Below are 22,110 nucleotides of genomic sequence, written 5' to 3' on the forward strand. Positions count from 1 at the left end.
GAATCCTAAAATCTCACTCTGAAATCTCATCAAGTTCAGGATGTAATCTTCATCATTGATTGGCTTATACCTGTGACCTCATAGAGCCTAAATAAAAAAGGAGGAAGTACTCTCTTTTTACCCAGGAGTTTGACCCTAGGGAGCCGATACCAAGAGAGTGCAGGAGGTCATAGAGTGAGGTATAAACAACGTGAATAAAGTCTAAGCTTGTGTGCCAAAACTCTTGGGTGCTCTGTTGTGCTCAAACAGTGCCCGTATGAGACAGCAGCTGAAAGGCTTCTGAGGACCCCAAAACAGAGGTAAGATTGATATTATATTTACCAGAGTTTCTCTGATCAGGCCTAGGAATTAGGATAGATTAGCATTAGTTGAGTGAAGAATGGCACATGGAACATGGTTCCACTTATAATCCCTCTGACTGCTTTAACTGATGACCTTCCCTGGTCATCACTTACCTATAGATGAATTATATCTCCCTATTAGAATGTAAACTCCTTGAGGACAGGAATTATTTCAGTACCTAATGCAAATGCCATAGTAGACATTTAATAAATGTTTATTAAAAAATATCTGCTTATTATCTTTGGTAAAGAAATGAGAACTTCTTTGTCTTCTGAAATTAAAACATAAATTTCTCAATATTCTCTATTTGGATTAGATTTTGTAAACATTTATTAAATGACAAAGACTTTTACATGGATTACATTTCTTATGTGTTTTGATTATCCAATAGCCATGCAACTATGCTAAATGTTCAGGCAATCATGATTAGGATTTATGTAAGAAATAACTATATTTCAATAGCCAAAACCTCACTATCCTGCCCATGTGATAAAAAATTCATTGAGAACAATTATTCCCAATAAAAAGCCCATTATAAAGGTCACAACTTTCCTCTCACTATATTGTACTTAAAATTATATTTCTGCTCTTTGAAAGACAAATTGATGACTCCTTTTAATTAATCAAATACATTTCCAGTGATGATGTCCCTTATGACACTTCTCATGCCTACTTGAGTCCACAATAGGCTAGTGTGTGTGTGTGTGTGTGTGTGTGTGTGTGTGTGTATGTATGTGTGTGTGTTTTTGTAATTTCTTGCATTATTTACAATTTTGATTGTTTCATCATCATTGGAGTTCCATATTCCACAGCTGTAGAACTTCAGGAAAATTTTGCTGGTCACAATGCTGACTTCTGTAGCAGTGAGTAATTTAGGATCAGTGAAAGAACTGTATAATTCTCCAAATTCAATCCAATCTGATCTCAGTTTGAAAGTTACAATATTTAAAGGGTAATATTTAAATATTTACAATATTTAAAGTTCTAAGATAACAGTTTCACATTTAAATCTGAATTAATTAATTATTCCTGAAACTATAATTATTAATTATCAGCAAATGCAACTGAGAACCTGGAGAATTGCTTAATCTTCATCTTAATCATTGCATAATTTTTGTAGCTTGAAAGAATTTTCATTAAACCTCAATTAGTATTGCCTCAGTTATCAATTCTTCATGTATGCTTCCACTATATGCACTAATTATTTAATAGTCTACCAATGCCTAGACTCATCTATCAATTTTTTTGATAAATTAAATTGGCTTGATAAAGCCAAATTACTTGGCTTTATTTTTAAAGGTTTGATTTCTTCTTTTTACCACTTCACAATTTTTCTTTCAAATTTTGAAATGCAATACTTCTTAAATTATACTTAGAAACTTAACCCAAGCTAAGTAATTATACTATCTTACAAATGGTACATAAATTAATGGAATATAATACAGTGCTGGTTTTTTCTTCCCCTTTTGGCACAGTGTCATAATACAGGATCATTATTACATAAACTGGAGCTTGCCAACTTAAATCTTCATTTTATGTTAAACTTACCATCAATTGTTTTGGAATTTTTCTATTCCTCTGTCAGAAATACTTAAGTCCTGAAATCTGGATTGGATTCAACAAATCTCTCATTCTTTTTTTTTTTTTGGGGGGGGGGGCATTTGCAAGAAACAACTGAAACATTTTAAAATATGGATTCTAAGCTTAATACTAACAGAGGCAACGCTTTCAGTCTAAAAAAATACACATTAAAAATAAGCATACATCATATTAAGGGACAGGGAATGTAATCTGCAAAGTTTGATGTAATGAAAAAAAATCAGTTAACATTAAAGGATAACAATTTCACTTTTAATTATTAATTAAAGGATGTTAAAAATTAGATAAGTGTTGAAATCTTTAAAATTATGAAGTAATTCTAACTCTAGAATAAAAGTGACTTCTAATATATTATTTAAAATTTTGTACACATCAAGAGATCAAACTATCCAATATTTCACAACAAATTATGATCAAGAGTTCTGCCCCCAAACATCACAGTCATATCAATTTCAATAGCTTCTTTACTGCTTCTTTATAATGAGAAAGGTTATTTTTAGTATCACCTTCATTTTTAAGTGCAACAACAGATTTTTTATAATTCTCAACTTCTTCAGAACGAAGAAGGTCTTCCTGTGTGACTCCAGCAGTTTTTTCTGAAGCTTTAATTTGGAGAAGAATCTTCAGGATATTTTTTTTCTGAGCGGCTTTTCTCCCATATATATTCCTCCATATCTGCTTCAGTCTTCTTTTTCTCCCAGTCTTCAGTTTTCTGGAAGAAAATAGTTTTAAATATTCAAAATTCCTTAATGCAGATTTAAAAAACTTGAATTTTAAAAATTTATTGTGTAAAAATTAGCAAGCCACTTAACCTCTTTCTGAACCATAGTTTCTTCATCTGTATTTCTACAATATTTCAAAAGTCTGTGACTGTCAGTGCGAGTATCTCATACACCCATACATAATATATATTTTCTATGAACTGATGTGGACAAAAATTTGTCACCTTGCAGCAAGTTTTGTTTCTAATTTTGAGAAGCTGGTACTTAAACCATGAATATATATATATACTCCATGCCACATCCTTAATGTGAAGTTAATAAGAGTAATAATAATGATAATGATGATGATAGCTAATAATACCTCTATTGGCTACCTCCCAAGATTATCATGGTTGAAAACTTGGGACAATACAGGGATGAGAGGGAAAAATAAACTCTTTCATAGAGGTTTCCTGTCAGACTCTCCCATCCCTACTGTAGCCACAAGGGAAAGTTTAAGGATCTGCAATGTTTGAGTGAATATAGGAGTACTAAGAAATAACCTCAAGGCTGTATGTCATCCAGCCTCAGCACTCTAAATATGACAACATGGAAAAGGCAGTGGTAATGATGAAAATATTTTGGGTGAGTATTCATGCAATATCAGAAAACCAAGTGGAACGCAGGTATATGTGAATGAGAAACCTGGGAGCCTTTACAATGTTTGGGACTTAGTATGAAATATTTACTCATTTTTATTTTGAGGTAGCACTTCTAAGAAGAAATTGACTTCTTTTTATATATTATCTTCCTATCACATTGAAATGCAATACACAAATAAGGGAGAATTTTCCATGTCAAACTTCAGTTCTTAAAAATTGTCAAGATGATACCAACAATCTCACACAGCATTTTCCATGTCTAGACAAATGAATTTTTTTTTTTTTATTCCAGACACAGAGATAAGAAGAACCTCATATAGTTTTCTCACACATAAAGAAAACTAAGTGTTGCACCAAGCCACCACTACATTACAAAATTTATCCTATTTTCTGGAGTCATGGCCTAATTTAAGCAAAAAGATCATTGTGAGGTCCTAGACATCTTTGAGTGTCTAAGGTTTTTCAGCTGATAAAAGTTAAAAGTATAATAATCTTTTTTTTTTAATGAAAAAATCCTTTCTTCCTCTTAATCTGTAACTTTTTTAAAGATAGCTTTTATTTTTATATCATCTAGATTTCCTTTTGTATTCCTCCTTTTCTCATCTCCCAGGGAGTCTCCTCTTAAAAGGAGACTATATATATATATATATATATATTTTTTTTTTTTTTTTAAATAGAGGAAGAGAAAAACTCAGACAAAATAGATCAACATATCAAAAACAAACAAACAAACAACCCACAAACCAAACCAAAACCAAACCAAAAAACCCGATGCTATTTGAAATACTACACCTTGGACCTTCATCACTGCAAACAGGCAGGAAAACGATTTCACATATCCCCTTTTTGGAGCCATACTGTTCCATATAATTCTGAAATATTTATTTTCAATTGATTCAAAGACGCTGTTTTCCCCATAACACTGCAGTCACCAACTATACTGTTTTCTTCGCTCTATAACTCTACTTTGTATCAGTTCACATAAATCTTTCTATATTTCTCTGTACTCATATCTGTTGTACATTACAGCACATTAATATCCCATTAGGTTTATATACTACAATTTGATTAGCTATTTCCCTATTTGCTGTTTCCATTTCTATGCAACTAACCTCCCATTCCACCAGCTATAAATATTTTACTGTATTAAAGGTTTTTTAAAAATCAATCCATTCCCCAATTGATAAATGGTCAAAGGATATGAACAGACAATTTTCAGATGAAGTCAAAACTATATCCACTCATATGAAAGAGTATTCCAAATCACTTATGATCAGAAAAATGCAAATTAAGACAACTCTGAGATACCACTACACACCTGTTAGATTGGCTAAGATGACAGGAACAAATAATGATGAATGTTGGAGGGGATGTGAGAAAACTGGGACACTGATGCATTGTTGGTGGAGTTGTGAAAGACTCTGGCCATTCTGGAGAGCAATCTGGAACTATGCCCAAAAAGTTATCAAACTGTGCATACCCTTTGATCCAGCAGTGCTACTACTGGGCTTATATCCCAAAGAAATACTAAAGAAGGGAAAAGGACCTGTATGTGCCAAAATGTTTGCGGCAGCTCTTTTTGTAGCGGCTAGAAACTGGAAGATGAATGGATGTCCATCAATTGGAGAATGGTTGGGTAAATTATGGTATATGAAGGTTATGGAATATTATTGCTCTGTAAGAAATGACCAGCAGGATGAATACAGAGAGGTTTGGGAGACATACATGAACTGATGCTGAGTGAAATGAGCAGAACCAGAAGATCACTATACACTTCAACAACAATACTATATGAAGATGTATTCTGATGGAAGTGGATATCTTCAGCATAAAGAAGATCCAACTTACTTCCAGTTGATCAATGATGGACAGAAACAATTACACCCAGAGAAGGAACACTGGGAATTGAATGTAAACTGTTAGCACTACTGTTTTTCTACCCAGGTTACTTTTACCTTCAGAATCCAATTCTTAATGTGCAACAAGAAAATTGGATTTACACACACATATATTGTATCTAGGTTATACTGTAACACATTTAATATGTATGGGATTGCCTGTCATCTAGGGGAGAGAGTAGAGGGAGGGAGGGGAAAATTTGGAAAAATGAATACAAGGGATAATGTTATAAAAAAAAAAATTACTCATGCATATGTACTGTCAAAAAATTTTTTATAATTATAAAATTAAATATATATATATATATATATATATATATATAAAAATAGACATCTTTTCTAAATTTTTTTTTCCCTAGCAGTTCTTACCAAGCAGAGGGTTCTTTCCTAGGCAATCTGTTTTTTCAATTTATGGGTCACTGAATTCTATTATTTCTTATTCTTCCTTGTCAAGTCTGTTCCAATATCACTAGCAAGTGAGAATGAGAAATGGTTAGGCAGGTAACAGGAGGAGTCAGGAGAGGTGTCAGTAAAGACCAAAAACATGAGAAGAGTGTCAGCAGGGTCTAATGCTGAAGGATGAAACAAAGCTCATGAGATCTGGCAACTAAATGATTATTTGGTAACTTGGGAAGGGGTAGGTCCAGTTCAATGAGTAGGTAAGAAGCCTGAAAAGAAGCATCTTTGAAGGCAGTATGGAAGAAAATAGGAAGTAAGAGACTGAAGTTTAGAAAGAAAAAGGTAATGATTGAGGTGGTCAATGCTTTAGAGAAAATGGGGGAGGGCAGATGAGAGAGAGAAGAGAAACAATCTCAAAGCCTAGGTGATTAGTGTACACACGAAATTACTTGGGAACCCTTTTTTTCAAACCAACTTAAATGTTCAGTGTGCTCTGAGTCTCCATGACAAAGAATACCTAATCATAAATTATTTAAGAACTACCATTCTAGACACTATGGTACTCTTACATATTGTTGTTTTGCTTTGCTTTATTTTGTTACATTTTTGGGGGGAAGATGAGGCAATTGGGGTTAAGTGGAGTTAAGCCCAGGCTCACACAACTAGTAAGTTTACATTATGTTTTGAAACTAAAATGGGAGATTTTGTGTTAACTTTACAAAATAAATGCATTTCACTTCCAAGTACATCTGAGTTTAATCTTATCCATGCCTCTTGCTGCAAGTAAATTGGAATCAGGATTGAACTTCACTTACTTCATCTATGCCACAAGAATTTCATCATTTTTAGAAAAAGTAGCATCCAGCTAAGTGAAATGAGCAGAACCAAGAGATTATTATACACGGCAACAAGAAGATGATCAATTCTGATGGACGTGGGTCTCTTCAACAATGAGATGACTCAAACCAGTTCCAATTGTTCAGTAATGAAGTGAGCCATCTATACCCAGAGAGAGGACAATGGGAACTGAGTGTGGACCACAATATAGCACTTTCACTCTTTCTGTTAATTTTTCCTTCTCAGGTTTTTTTTTCTTTCTAGGTCTGATTTTTCCTGTGCAGCAAGATAACTGTATAAAAATATATACAGACTTCCGGCCAAGATGGCGGCGCGGAGGCAGACAGCTGCTTAAGCTCCTCGTTTTCTCTCAGAACTTACTTCATGACAAGCCTCTGACTTAATGTTTGACCCAGAAAGAAATCCACAAAATATCACCAAGAGAAGACATCCTTGAAAGTCGCCAGAAAAGGTCTGTGTTTGCTCGGGGGAGGGTCAATCAGACTGGGCGCAGACTGAGGGCAGGCAGCCAGAGTGAGACAGGGAGCTCACACAGCTCAGACCGGAGGGGGAGGGGTGTGATCTCTGCCGTTTCTGTGAAAGGGCTTTTGCCCCAGTGTGGATGCTCCGTCTTGGCAGCAAGCCAGGAGCGGCGGAGAGGGTGTAAACTCAGGAGGTGAAGATTAAAACCCTAGAAAGCCAGTGTCTCTCAGAGCCCGGCCACCCCCAACCCCCACCTGGACTGACTCGGTGCATTCTCAGAGCCTCAGAGCGCAGACTCAGTACAGTCATCGCTGTTCTGTTAGTGCCTCTCTGCTGCCCTACCCCCAGTCTGTAGAGGAAGCTCATTAATACCATCCAGCCCCTTCCCCCGCAAAACAGACCAATTGTTTCTCTTGTCAGTTTGTTTTCTTTGATTCCTACTCTGACAAAATGAACAAAAAATTCAAAAGGGCTCTAACCATTGACAGCTTCTGTGTGGAGAGGGAGCAGACTTCAAATGCTGAGGAGACTAGGAACAGACTGTCCCCAGATGTATCCCCTGGGAGGGATATAAGCTGCTCCTCAATACAAAAGAACCTCATAGAGGAAATCAAAAAGGCTCTCACAAGAGAGCTGGAAGAGAAATGGGAAAAGGAAAGGGAAGCTTGGCAAGAGAGCCTGGAGAAGTCATCCCATGCATTCAAAGACAGAGTGGATAAAGAAATCAAATCATTGAGAAACAAGATTAGTGAGCTGGAAAAGGTAAACAACTCCAAGGAAAACAGGATTAGTGAGCTGGAAAAAGAAATCAGCTCTCTAAAAAATAAAATGGATAAAATGGAAAAAAATTCCATAGAAGATAAAAACTCAATTGGACAATTACAAAGAGATATAAAAAAAGTGAGTGAAGAAACTACATCATTGAAAATTAGACTGGAACAAGTAGAAATGAATGACTCAAGGAGAAACCAAGAGGTAGTCAAGCAAAACCAGAGAAATGAAACAATTGAAAAGAATGTCAAGTACCTTACCAGAAAGACAACAGACCTGGAAACCAGATCCAGGAGAGACAATTTGAGAATAATCGGACTCCCTGAAAAATGGGAGGAAAAAAAGAGCTTGGACACCATTTAGGAGGAAATTATCAAAGAGAACTGCCCAGACATTCTAGAAACAGAGGGTAAAATAGACATTGAAAAAATTCATCGATCACCTACTGAAAGGGACCCTAAAATCAAAACGCCAAGAAATATAGTGGCCAAGTTCAAGAACCATTAGACAAAGGAAAAGATATTGGAAGCTGCTAGAAAAAACCAATTCAGATATGGAGGATCCACAATAAGGATAACCCAGGATCTAGCAGCATCCACATTAAAAGAACGAAGGGCCTGGAACATGATATTCCGAAAAGCTAAGGAACTTGGTATGCAGCCAAGAATAACTTACCCAGCAAGAATGAGCATCGTTTTCCAGAGAAGAAGATGGACGGACATTTAACGAAATAAATGAATTCCATCTATTTTTGATGAAAAAACCAGACCTACATAAAAGGTTTGATCTTCAAATACAGAACTCAAGAGATTTCTAAAAAGGTAAAAAGAAATCTTGAGAACTATACTTCTGTCAAAAAATATGTAAAGAACATATGTACAATTTGTCTTAGAAACTAGAGGTGGAAAGGAGATTATATCATAAAAAAGTGTAAAGTGGTGGTACTACATCTCATGAAGAGGCAAAGGTAACCTATTATATCTGAGAGAAAGAAAGGAGGGAGATGAACATAGTATGTATCAATAGACATATTCGATTTATGGTGAAACTTCTTCCACTTCATTGAAAAGTGAAAGGGAAGGAGTAAGCTAAGGGGAAGGGAATACAGTAATTTCGAGGAAAAGGGGTAAAATAAGGGGAGGATCTTTAAGGTGGGGGAGGGATCCTAAAAAGGGAGGGCTGTGAAAAGCAAGTGGTGTTCACCAGTTTAATACTGGGTAGGAGGGTAAAAGGGAAGGAAAGGGGAAAAGCATAAGCAGGGGTTAATAGGATGGCAAGCAATATAGAATTAGTCCTTCTAACCATAAATGTGAATGGGGCAAACTGCCTCATAAAGAGGAAGCAGTTAGCAGACTGGATTAAAAGTCAGAATCCTACTATATGTTGTTTACAGGAAACACACCTGAAACAGGGTGAGACATTCAAACTAAAAGTACAAGGGTGGAGCAGAATCTATTATGCTTCAGGCAAAACCAAAAAAGCAGGAGTAGCCATCCACATCTCAGATCAAGCAAAAACAAAAATTGATCTAATTAAAAGAGATAAGGAAGGGCATTATATCTTGCTAAAGGGTAGCATCAATAATGAAGCAGTATCAATATTAAACATGTATGCACCAAGTGGTGCAGCATCTAAATTCTTAAAAGAGAAATTAAGAGAGCTGCAAGAGGAAATAGATAGCAAAACTATAATAGCGGGAGATCTCAACCTTGCACTCTCAGAATTAGATAAATCAAACCACAAAATAAATAAGAAAGAAGTCAAAGAGGTAAATAGAATACTAGAAAAGTTTGATATGATAGATCTTTGGCGAAAGCTAAATGGAGACAGAAAGGAGTATACTTTCTTCTCAGCAGTTCATGGAACCTATACAAAAATTGATCATATACTAGGGCATAAAAACCTCAAAATCAAATGCAGTAAGGCAGAAATAGTAAATGCATCCTTTTCAGACCATAATGCAATCAAAATAACATTTAATAAAAAGCCAGGGGAAAATAGACCAAAAAATAATTGGAAACTAAATAATCTTATACTAAAGAATGATTGGGTAAAACAGCAAATCATAGACATAATTAATAACTTCACCCAAGAAAATGACAATAATGAGACATCATATCAAAATGTGTGGGATACAGCCAAAGCAGTAATAAGGGGAAGTTTTATATCTCTACAGGCCTACTTGCATAAAATAGAGAAAGAGAGGGCCAACGAATTGGGCTTACAACTAAAATTGCTAGAAAAGGAACAAATTAAAAACCCCCAGACAAACACAAAACTTGAAATTCAAAAAATAAAAGGTGAGATTAATAAAATTGACAGTAAAAAAACTATTGAATTAATTAATAAAACTAAGAGTTGGTTTTATGAAAAAACCAACAAAATAGACAAACCCTTAGTAAACCTGATTAAAAAAAGGAAAGAGAAAAAGCAAATTGATAGTCTTGAAAATGAAAAGGGTGAACTCACCACTAATGAACAGGAAATTAGAACAATAGTTAGGAGCTACTTTGCTCAACTTTATGCCGATAAATTCGATAACTTAAATGAAATGGAAGAATACCTTCAAAAATATAGCTTGCCCAGATTAACAGAGGAAGAAGTAAGTAGTCTAAATAGTCCCATCTCAGAAAAAGAAATAGACCAACTTCCTAAGAAAAAGTCCCCAGGACCAGATGGATTTACAGGTGATTTCTACCAAACATTTAAAGAACAACTAACTCCAATGCTATGTAAACTATTTGAAAAAATAGGGATTGAAGGAGTCCTACCAAATTCCTTCTATGACACAGACATGGTACTGATACCTAAACCAGGTAGATCGAAAACTGAGAAAGAAAACTATAGACCAATTTCCTTAATGAATATTGATGCTAAAATCTTAAATAAGATATTAGCAAATAGACTTCAGAAAATCATCCCCAGGATAATACACTATGACCAAATGGGATTTATACCAGGAATGCAGGGCTGGTTTAATATTAGGAAAACTATTAGTATAATTGACCATATTAATAATCAAATTAATAAAAACCATATGATCATCTCAATAGATGCAGAAAAAGCATTTGATAAAATCCAACATCCATTCCTACTAAAAACGCTTGAGAGTATAGGAATAAATGGACTATTCCTTAAAATAATAAGGAGCATATGTTTAAAACCTTCAGTAAACATCATATGTAATGGTGATAAACTAGAACCTTTCCCTGTAAGATCAGGAGTGAAACAAGGTTGCCCACTATCACCATTACTATTCAATATAGTACTAGAAAGTCGCAGGATACAAAATAAATCCACATAAATCCTCAGGATTTTTATACATTACCAACACAATCCAACAGCAAGAGATACAAAGAGAAATTCCATTCAAAATAACAGTCGATAGTATAAAATATTTGGGAATATATCTACCAAAGGAGAGTCAGGAATTATATGAGCAAAATTACAAAACACTTGCCACAAAAATAAAGTCAGATTTAAATAATTGGAAAGACATTCAGTGTTCTTGGATAGGCCGAGCGAATATAATAAAGATGACAATACTCCCCAAACTAATCTATTTATTTAGTGCTATACCAATCAGACTCCCAAGAAACTATTTTAATGACCTAGAAAAAATAACAACAAAATTCATATGGAAGAATAAAAGGTCGAGAATTGCAAGGGAACTAATGAAAAAAAAGTCAGAGGAAGGTGGTCTAAGTGTACCTGATTTAAAGCTATATTATAAAGCAACAGTCACCAAAACCATTTGGTATTGGCTAAGAAATAGACTAGTTGATCAGTGGCATAGGTTAGGTTCACAGGGCAAGATAGTGAATAAAAATAGCAATCTAATCTTTGACAAACCCAAAGATCCCAAATTTTGGGATAAGAATTCATTATTTGACAAAAACTGCTGGGAAAACTGGAAATTAGTATGGCAGAAACTAGGCATGGACCCACATTTAACACCACATACTAAGATTAGATCAAAATGGGTCCAAGATTTAGCCATAAAGAACGAAATCATAAATAAATTGGAGGAACATGGGATGGTTTACCTCTCAGACTTGTGGAGGAGGAAGGAGTTTGTGTCCAAGGGAGAACTAGAGACCATTATTGATCACAAAATAGAACATTTTGATTACACCAAATTAAAAAGTTTCTGCACAAACAAAACTAATGCAAACAAGATTAGAAGGGAATTAACAAATTGGGAAAACATTTTTACAGTTAAAGGTTCTGATAAAGGCCTCATCTCCAAAATATACAGAGAATTAAGAAATCAAGCCATTCTCCAATTGATAAATGGTCAAAGGATATGAACAGACAATTTTCAGATGATGAAATTAAAACTATTTCCGCTCATATGAAAGAGTGTTCCAAATCACTATTGATCAGAGAAATTCAAATTAAGACAACTCTGAGGTATCATTACACACCTGTCAGATTGGCTAAGATGACAGGAACAAATAACAATGAATGTTGGAGGGGCTGTGGGAAAACTGGGACACTGATGCATTGTTGGTGGAGTTGTGAAAGAATCCAACCATTCTGGAGAGCAATCTGGAATTATGCCCAAAAAATTATCAAAATGTGCATACCCTTTGACCCAGCCATACTACTACTGGGCTTATACCCCAAGGAATTATTAAAGAAGGGAAAGGGACCTGTATGTGCCAAAATGTTTGTGGCAGCCCTTTTCATAGTGGCTAGAAGCTGGAAGATGAATGGATGTCCATCAATTGGAGAATGGTTGGGTAAACTATGGTATATGAATGTTATGGAATATTATTGTTCTATAAGAAATGACCAACAGGAGAAATACAGAGAGGCTTGGAGAGACTTACATCAACTGATGCTGAGTGAAATGAGCAGAACCAGAAGATCATTATACACTTCAACAATGATACTGTACGAGGATGTATGCTGATGGAAGTGGATTTCTTCAACATAGAGAAGAGCTAATCCAATTCCAATTGATTAATGATGGACAGAACCAACTACATCCAGAAAAGGAACACTGGGAAATGAGTGTAAACTGTTATTTTTACCTTCTGAATCCAATTCTTCCTGTGCAACAAAAATTTCGGTTCTACACACATATATTGTATCTAGAATATACTGTAATATATTTAACATATATAAGACTGCTTGCCATCTGGGGGAGGGGGTTGGGGGAGGAAGGGAAAAAATCTGAATAGAAGTAAGTGCAAGGGATAATGTTGTAAAAAATAACCCATGCATATGTACTGTCAAAAAAAGTTATAATTATAAAATAAAATTAAAATTAAAAAAAAAAAAAAGAAAAAAAATATATACATATATTGGATTTAACATATATTTTAACATATTTAACATATATTGGACTACCTGCCACCTAGGGGAGGGGGTGGGGGGAAGGAGAGGACAATATGGAACAGAAGGTTTTGCAAGGGTCAATGTTGAAAAATTACCCATGCATATGTTTTGTAAATAAAAAGCTATAATAAAATAAATTTTTAAAAAAAGAGAAAAAAGAGATACAATACTATAATGAATTTATTAAGTGTCAAAGTTGAGTGTATGTCAAAGATGGTTTTAGGGAAGTTTTATTCACACACCTATATATAGTCACATATTCATATATATACATGTGTATGAATGCATGTATTTTTAATGATCCAAGGATTACATACCTAAAATGAGATTATAGTCAACGGCCCATCACTCTTTTGCTTTCCTAGGAGGATTATCATGAAATGAAAAGGATGCTAGACTTAAAATCAGAGACCTGGATTCAAATCCTGATCCTTCTACTTGTGCAGCCCTAAACAACATATTTCAGGTTTCTGGGCATCAACTTTCTTATCTATAAACTGAGGATATTGATCTAGATGGATGATCTCTAGGTGCTTTTCTACTCAAATCTCTGATTCCTATTCTCAGTTGCCTCTTTTAAAAATATATATATTTCCCCTTCAAGGCAGCCCTTAATGTTGATTTCACATATATGAAAATGACAATCAGAGAAAATTACATAGTATAATCTATTTCTTCCTCACCGTTCCCTGGGGATGGAATCTCCCTAGTCTCAAGTCATCATTACTATTCTATCTTCAGGAAATTATTAGGAGACTGACTTATCCTGCAACATATTCACACTAATGTGATACTGAGGTCTTTGTCCTGGCTCTGCTGTTATAAACTGCTTGCTGCTCTTTGAACAAAAGAAACCCTAGCTAGAGTTTCTTCATCTGGGGTCCTTCAACTTGCTATCTTAATACATATAGTGAGAACTTTTAAAATATTAATTTATAATAATTAATACTACATTAGGTTATTATATGCATAATATAATGATATATTTAATATAATAAATAAAATTTAATGTCCTTTACAAAAAAAAAAAAAAAAAAAAAAAAAAAAAAGAAAGAAAGAAAAAGTAGAATCCAAATGAAATCCTCACACTTCCCATTAGGGAAAAAAAGGCAATATGGATTACAGAGCACCCAAGAAACTGAATCTTACTTTACAAATTCATTTTGTATTAAATGAAAACTTGGAGAAACTATTTAAAAATCTGACTACAATGAATTAAACATGGAGGCAAGACTGATTTGCACTTAACCATGCATATGTTTTGCAAATAATATGTATCAACACATCAATAATATAAGAATTCTTCAAAGCACAAGAATTCCAGGATTTTCAGATCACATCCACACCATCACATTCAGATTACCATCCACATTTTTTTATACTTCCCATAAAAATTAAACAAATTGAATTATTGTGGTCCAAATAAATCAAATCTTTATCTTAGTAATTCTGCAACTATCAATGACTATCAATGAGAACTCTAAGCTTTTGTCCCCCTGACTCAAACCCAAAACTAATTAAAGGGAAGGGAAGAAAATAAGCACATATATAGCATTTACTACATGTCAGGTGCTGTGTTAAGTGCTTTTACAAATATTAAATTTTTTTGCTTTTTATTAAGCAATTGTAAAGGGCTGAAACTTTTGAGTTAATGCACTGAGGTTGGACAATCAAGCACTTGAGACTAATTACCGATTGGACAATACTCTATAAAAATACCCTTGGAAAATGGCCCTTCCCACTATCCTGTGCTGGCCCAATCATTTGGTGTATACAGAGAATTGGAGGATGGACTAGGGGAGTGAGACTAGCCAGGGTCACTTCTGGGCGGGAGATGAAGAGGTGAGGTCGTGGAGATCCTACTTGTCCATTCCTTTGACTTCTATCACTAAAGACCAAGAATAAAGACTTTTGCTGATCCCAATCAATCACTCAATAATTAAAAAAACAAACAAACAAATAAACAAACAACTAACTCCATCTCCTGTTTTCTAAACTCCACTCTCCTCAACATTCTCCCATCTATATCTTAAACTTTAAAATTGTCTACTCCTTCCACTGGCTCCTTTGAAATTCTCATCCTGACTTCCTTCTGTCACATCCCATCCATCTATTAACCCTCATTAGACTTGGCTCCTTTTCCTCCTTCCCATCCCCACCTTAGTCAGGTTCTGCTCTTTCCCCAGCTGAATTGTCACATTTACATGCCCAACACAATTGTCTTGGAGGGGGAATGCCTGCTTCCATTTCCAGTTCGCTTCAACACCTTATCAACCTTTCCTCCTCAGAGGTTCACAATATCAAACATTTTCATGATTATGGTGGCTGTTGTATCCTGGATTATTAATTCCTTATTAAATAGTTCAGCACCTGACTCACTTTGTTCTTCTCTTCTCCATCTCTTGCTCTTACCCTGGGGGACTTCAACATCCAGGTTGATGCTCTCTCAAATTCCTTAACCTCTTAAATTCAGAGTCTCTTCCAAAGTGATGGCTTACCTCTCTGAGTTGTTCCACTTCCTTAATTAAATCTCTCCCTATGCCTCAGCCCTCCTAAACCCTTTCATTGTGTTCACTGTGACCTCTAATCCCTCCACTTCTCATTTTCTAGCTTTTATACCCACTTTGATTTTCTTTTTCTCCCTCCTCCAATCATGAACCTAGAATCAGTCTATTGTTCAATTCTATACTGTCTTCTCTCAAGTTCTGTGTCCTCTTGTCCTACACTGCTCATTCCTTGCACCGTATGAGCCAACCAAACTGACCTCTGTTGCTCCATATCTCATCTCCTTTTACTGCTTTGGCCATCCTCCATGGCTGGAATGCAATCTCTTTACAGCATCCTCCTCTTCCACTAAAATGCAGCTTAGATACCACCTTCTGTTTAAAGGCTGTCCTGATCCCCACCAACTGCTTGTACCTTCTTCTCAAACTATCTTATATTTGACTACTTTGAATATTTTTACTTATTGACTTCATATTAATGTTGTTTGTACAGGTTTTTATATGTACTCAGTGCCCTCTCCATTAGAGTACAAGCTCATTGCAAGTAGAGATTATTTCATTCTTGGCTCTAGAGCCAGCATGGGACAGTACCTGAGACACAAAAGGCTCTAATAAATAACTTGCTGATTAACTGGTCAACTGATCCCCTCCATCTATTGTCCTTTATTTCCCTTCCCTCCTTCTGCCAAACAACCAGAATAAGTTTATTTCATTACCTTTCCTCATACTCACTCCTTTGTACTCTAGCTGCCAATCTCATCCTCTTACTGAAAAAGCTCTCTCTAAAGTTACCAATGACCTCTTAATTGTTAAATCTGATAGTCTTCCCCTTCAACTTTTCTGTAGCATTTGATGCTACTCACCCCTCTCCTCCTGAAGGCTCTCCTCTTTCTGCATTTTCATAACCTTCCTTCTCTCCTGGTCTTCTCAGTCTAGCAGCTTAGGAAGTGTCCTTGGCTGGGGCATCATGTCTATCATACAATCTGACTCTAACTTGTGTGTTCTCCACAGTTCTTCTTAGGTCCCCTACTCTATTTTCTCAGGGAACCTCAGATTCCATTGGTTTTATTATCATCTCTGTGCAGATGACTCAGAGCCCTATATATCTATCCCCTGTCTTTCCCCTGTACTTTAATTTCACATTACTAAGCTTACTGAACTATTTAAAAAAAAAAAAAAAAATCTTTGAGAGAGTATAAAGCTTGGCCCTTTATTTGCCTGATATGCAAACTGCCAGAGAAAACTTAACCATACCAAAGTGGGCTCTGCAACTTAGAATCTCAAGGATGGTCTACAGCACTGAGAGGTTATAAGATTTACACAAGGTGAACAAGCTAGAAAATGTTAGAGGTGACACCAGTCCCCAGGTCTTCCAGGTTTCGAGGCTGGCTCTCTAATGATGTTGCTGCACTGTTTCATGTCTCAAATTCAACACTTCTCAGACAGAATTCATTTTTCATTCTTGCAGGCCCATAACTTTTGATTTTCTTAACCCTTCATCCTTCTTCACTTCACGTATTAAAAGTCATCAAATCTTACTTTTCCTATTTCTACATCACCTCTATCCAACAGTTTTTCTCTATTCAAATAATTAACATCTTAGTTTAGGCCCTCATTACCTCTTACCTAGATTACTTCCACAGTAAGACTCCTAATGAGTCTTACTGCCTCTGGTCTCCATTTTGTTCCTTCTTCTCTACTGCTAGCAATCTGATTTTCCAAGTATAGATTCTCACAATGTCATTCTCCTATTCCCAAATCTCCACTCATCCCTGTTGCCTCTAGGATCAAATGTTTCCAGACTCACTGCAGTCATTCCCCCTCCCCACCCCCCCCACCCCCCCCACCCCCATGACCTCTGTGATCCAGTCCAACTGGCTTTCTTTCTGTTTTTTCCATACTCTTCATCTCCCATCAGCTGGCATGTCCCCACACCTGGAAGGCATTCCCTCAAATCTGTCTCACAAAAACTCTTCCTTACTTGAAGAATAGTTAAGATACACCTGCTAAATGAAGCTTTTCCTGATACCCTCAATTGCTAATAGTCCTCCCTTTCACACTACACTCATTTAAAAATATAAATTTACTTATATTTACTCTCCTCAGATTTATTCTACATATATTTATACATATCTGAGTTGTCTCTCCTGTTGGAAGCATTCTCCTTATAAGGATAAGTTCATTCGCTAGATTTGTATCTATAGTGCTTAACACAAAGTAGATGTTTCATAAAGACCAACTGACTAATAGTAAGACAATAATAATAAACATCATTGAGTTGAAAAGATCTAGAAGACAGGACTAGTGTTATCAAATTTGAAATATGAATTGCACTTCAGTAAAGGAAGAAAAGGCTGCAATTCATTAAAAATTTTGTTTAATCCCGTATATTTTCATGGCTCATCTCAATTCTTCAATTCAAAGCCTCTTCAGTGATGGGACTTGTTGAGAAAAGATCAAAAGCCAAATTTAACACAGTCACTCTTTTAATTACATCTATTCACTCCAGTCTAATTTGCTCCCTTGGCACCAAAGCAATTAATCTTCAAGATCAAAGGCTTCTCAAGTAAACCCAGAATGCAAGCTTATTTGGATTCTAGGATAACCAGAGAAAGAATCTGGTAAGTCAGATTTTTTTTATTTTACAAGCTACTGGCAAAATGAGAGAAACAAAACTACTTGCCATTTATTTGAGCTGTATTTACCAGGCTATAGGTTCTGAAAGGAGTTTTACTACTTCAAGTCAAAATTAAACTGTCTCAAGGAAAGAGTATCATTTCACTTTTGCTGCCATTCAAATAGAGTAAATGGAGCTGAATAAACCCAGCAATAACTCTCACTAGCTGTGTAACCCTGGAAAGTCATTTCACCAAATTACTTCAGTTTCCTGATTTGTAAAATGAGGATGTTACCACCTCCCTCTCAGGGCTGTTGTAAGGATCAAGTGAGAAAACTGCTTAGCACAGTGCCTGACAAAGAGGAAGTGCATAATAAATACACTTGTTCCCTTCTCCTCCTACCTAAGTGTGTTTTAACTTACTTTACTTTCAGTGCAACAGCTACTAATGACATTCTGTAGCATATATGTGTTAATATCCACAAACAATTGAATATGTTTAATAAGGCTTTGTGAAAATTAACATCATTAGAATAAAAACTTGCTAAAGATGTTAAATACTCAAAACAGAATAACTTACCCATGATTCATGGTATAAAACTGTTAAGAGATACATGGTATAGTCATAATTCTGTCTCTGTAAAGGGCACCTTTAAAAAAGAGTAAGAAAAACAAGGATTAAAATCTCAGTACACTGAATTTTTACAACTATATATACTAACTTACACATCTTATTCCTCAAAAACATTTTAAAACTCAGTCCTTTACTTGGAAACTTTTTATGTAACTGATATATTCTTGATTCTATGCCTTATATTATAAATAAAACAAAGTATTTCTTTACTAGTTATTTAATTCAGAGCTTTCTTTTTTTTACATTTATCCACTTTTGCTTTCTTGTTTAATAAAACTGTTTTGCCTAGTAATTGTTTTAGACTTTTGAAATTTTTAAATCTCTCCAAACAGAATTCTATATTATTCTTTCTCAGTGATGGCCACCTCTAGTATTAATGAATTCATTAAACTTCTGTCTACTATTAGTTTCAATACTGAAAAAAGAAAACTTTTCTCAAATCTAACTTTGTAAAGTTCACTACTGTATATAATCTTATTTTTTCAGTGTGATTATCAAATATTAATCTTTCCATAAGTTTGAGATGTATGTGTTCTGTTAAACTTTATATAAGAAAGCAGAAAAAGAAATAAAATCGCATTTGGTTTATTTAAAAATAAAATGTAACTTTTTTTTAAACCAAGCCTGTGGTTTCACTGGTTTAGAGCAGTGCTGTTAAACTTAAATAGAAACAGGGACCACCAGACCATACATAAGGATCTCTGCAGGCCGCATATTGACTTTAAAAACCACTTATGTTTATACTTCTTTTTTTTACTAATTAATTTATTTTGTTAAGTATTTCCCAATTACATTTTAATCTGGTTTGGGCCACACTCAGAGTGTTGTGGGCCAAATACGGTGTTTGACACTTGTAGTGTAGACAACTACTGAGGAGGACACTTCTTCTACAAATACTCTGCAATTTACAGTATTAAGGAAATTGCCGAAGGCACTGAGAGGATAGTTGATCTGTCTAGGGCCAAACAGGTAGAGGCAAAACTTGAACCTACATCTTTGTGTCTCTGAGGCCATCTTTCTGTACACTTAACCAATGTAATTACCACATAGCAAATTTCTTGAATTGCATTTCTATTCTATTCTATTTATTTTGCACCCTTCTACTGGAAATAATTATTTTGCCACAAAACACATAAATATAAACACAAACTATAATTTATGTTATAATCTGTACTGGAGGACAGCTAAGTGGCCCAGTCAAGCACTCACTAGTTGTATGGCCCTGAGCAGGTCACTCACCCTGTTTGCCTAAGTTCCTCATCTGAAAAAATGAACTGGAGAAGGAAATGGTAAGCCACTCCAGTATCTTTGCTAAGAAAAGCCCAAATGGAAAAACAGAGTCAGACATGACTGAACGACAAAGAATTTATTTCTAATCTTATCTAATCTTAAATATCCTGATACTCCCATCATGCTAAGGAGCAATAATAACTTGAAGAATTTCAATAACATAACTCATGATGGATTTACATAACTCTTGTCCAAATGTTAGCCTAGCTAAATTTGGAGAGGCTCATCTGGCCACAACAATTCACATAGATTTTCTACATTATGGCAAGGGCTGGTATATGTGCATCAGTGAATGAAACCCCTCGACCCTTATCTTCTTATAATAAAACGTTAGATTCTTGAAGTAACAAAGCATTAAGCTAATAAAGCTTAATCATTTAAGTTTAATTTATTTAAATTTAAAGAATTTTTTTCCAAGTTATACAAGTTGAATAACTACATATTTATTTTCATCAAAAAGGAAAAGAAAAATAAAGCAGCAGGAATCAATCATGGTCAATAATTAATGATCCAATAAAAATTCATATAACCATTCCTCTGCCAGTAGTTTCAATAAGATAGTTTAGGATGATGAAAACTTGGCTACTTTATATTTTCTGTACAAGATTCATATTTTATTTAGTTCAGATTGAACAAATTATTTTTTTCTATAATGCCAAAATATATGAATTTTAAAATTAATCATTAGTAGCTTTTTTTCTATATACTGAAGATATCCTAATGTTTGGCAACTTGAAAAGAAAACATCCAGATAATAGGATCAATTTTCTACTTTACAACCTAGATGTTTGACACATTGAAGGCCACAAACCTTCACAATAATTCAAATTTCCTAAGATCACTTCTACTTTGACCCTAATGGTACTTATCAAAACCAATCAAAGTCTAATTTATTAAGCCAAAGTAAACTTTAATTCTGATCATGAAAACTTTATTACCTCAAGAAGATATTTTGATAAAGGAATCTATTACTAAGGTAAAATATTTAAATTATTATATATTTTAAATTGTATGTCTTACTTTTTGTCTCTGCAAAAAGTTTACAATTTTAAATGGCCAATAAATCCTATGTTTCCACTAATGTATAATAAATAGATAAATTTAACATTAACAGCAATTAAGTGAAATGAGTAGAACTAGATGATCATTATACATGGCAACAGCAAGATTATATGATGATCAATTCTGATGAATGTGGCTCTTTTCAACGATGAGATAATTCAGGCCAATTCCAATAGTCTTTGATGAAGAGAGCTATCTGCACCCAGAGAGAGGACTGTGGGAACTGAGTATGGATCAAAACATAGTATTTTAACTTTTTTCGTTGCTGTTTGCTTGCATTTTGTTTTCTTTCTCATTTTTTCCCTTTTTGATCATTTTTTCTTGACATTTGTGGAAATAGAAGCATTGCACACGTTTAACATATATTGGATTATTTGTCGTTTAGGGAGTAAAGCTGGAGGGAAAGGGAGGAAAAAATTTGGAACACAAGGTTTTGCAAGGATGAATGCTGAAAATTATTCATGCATATATTTTGAAAATAAAATGCTTTAATTTTAAAAAATTAAATTAACAGCAATACTGGATAAACCTAAATCTGAGGTTGGTGTTAAAATGACCATGCCACAATGATTCCTGATAGAGAGACAAAGTTGATAAAGTGGATAAAATGAAGTTTTTGTCTTTACCTGTCTGTAGTGATGGTTAGTAAATCTGTGTTCTTGCAATATCGCTCTCCAACGAGTTTAATAAATTTCTTCTTTGCATGGTCATTTAAATTCAGTTTGGAAAGTCTAATCTGAAATGTCCAAGAAGCAATATAATTCAGCAAAATTAGTTTAGATACATTTAATACCAACAACCACAGGCAGGTGATAATACTATTTAGATTTAAATACAAGATTTAGATTTTTAAGTCAATTAGGATGAAATCACATCAGAATTCTAAAAAAACTAAAATCATCTATTGGGACATAATAATAATTGGTTTATTCTATTTCTCATTGGAAACAGATAGAAGCAAAATC

The 22,110-nt window shown here is 34.7% G+C and overlaps 1 protein-coding gene across 1 annotated transcript in view; it reads right to left on the reverse strand.

Annotated features, from left to right (window-relative positions):
• Positions 1–2,171: 2,171 nt before the first annotated feature.
• The window catches only part of MRPS35 (mitochondrial ribosomal protein S35), a 63,408-nt gene continuing 43,469 nt past the window's right edge, over positions 2,172–22,110 (reverse strand). Inside the window, 4 exon segments of the mRNA XM_074270670.1 lie at positions 2,172–2,577; positions 2,579–2,653; positions 18,740–18,809; positions 21,772–21,881. Of these exon segments, the coding sequence (XP_074126771.1) occupies positions 2,383–2,577; positions 2,579–2,653; positions 18,740–18,809; positions 21,772–21,881 (450 nt within the window). The 3' untranslated portion in view covers positions 2,172–2,382.

This window comes from Sminthopsis crassicaudata, chromosome 5, assembly GCF_048593235.1.
Source record: "Sminthopsis crassicaudata isolate SCR6 chromosome 5, ASM4859323v1, whole genome shotgun sequence".
Taxonomy (NCBI): Eukaryota; Metazoa; Chordata; class Mammalia; order Dasyuromorphia; family Dasyuridae; genus Sminthopsis; species Sminthopsis crassicaudata.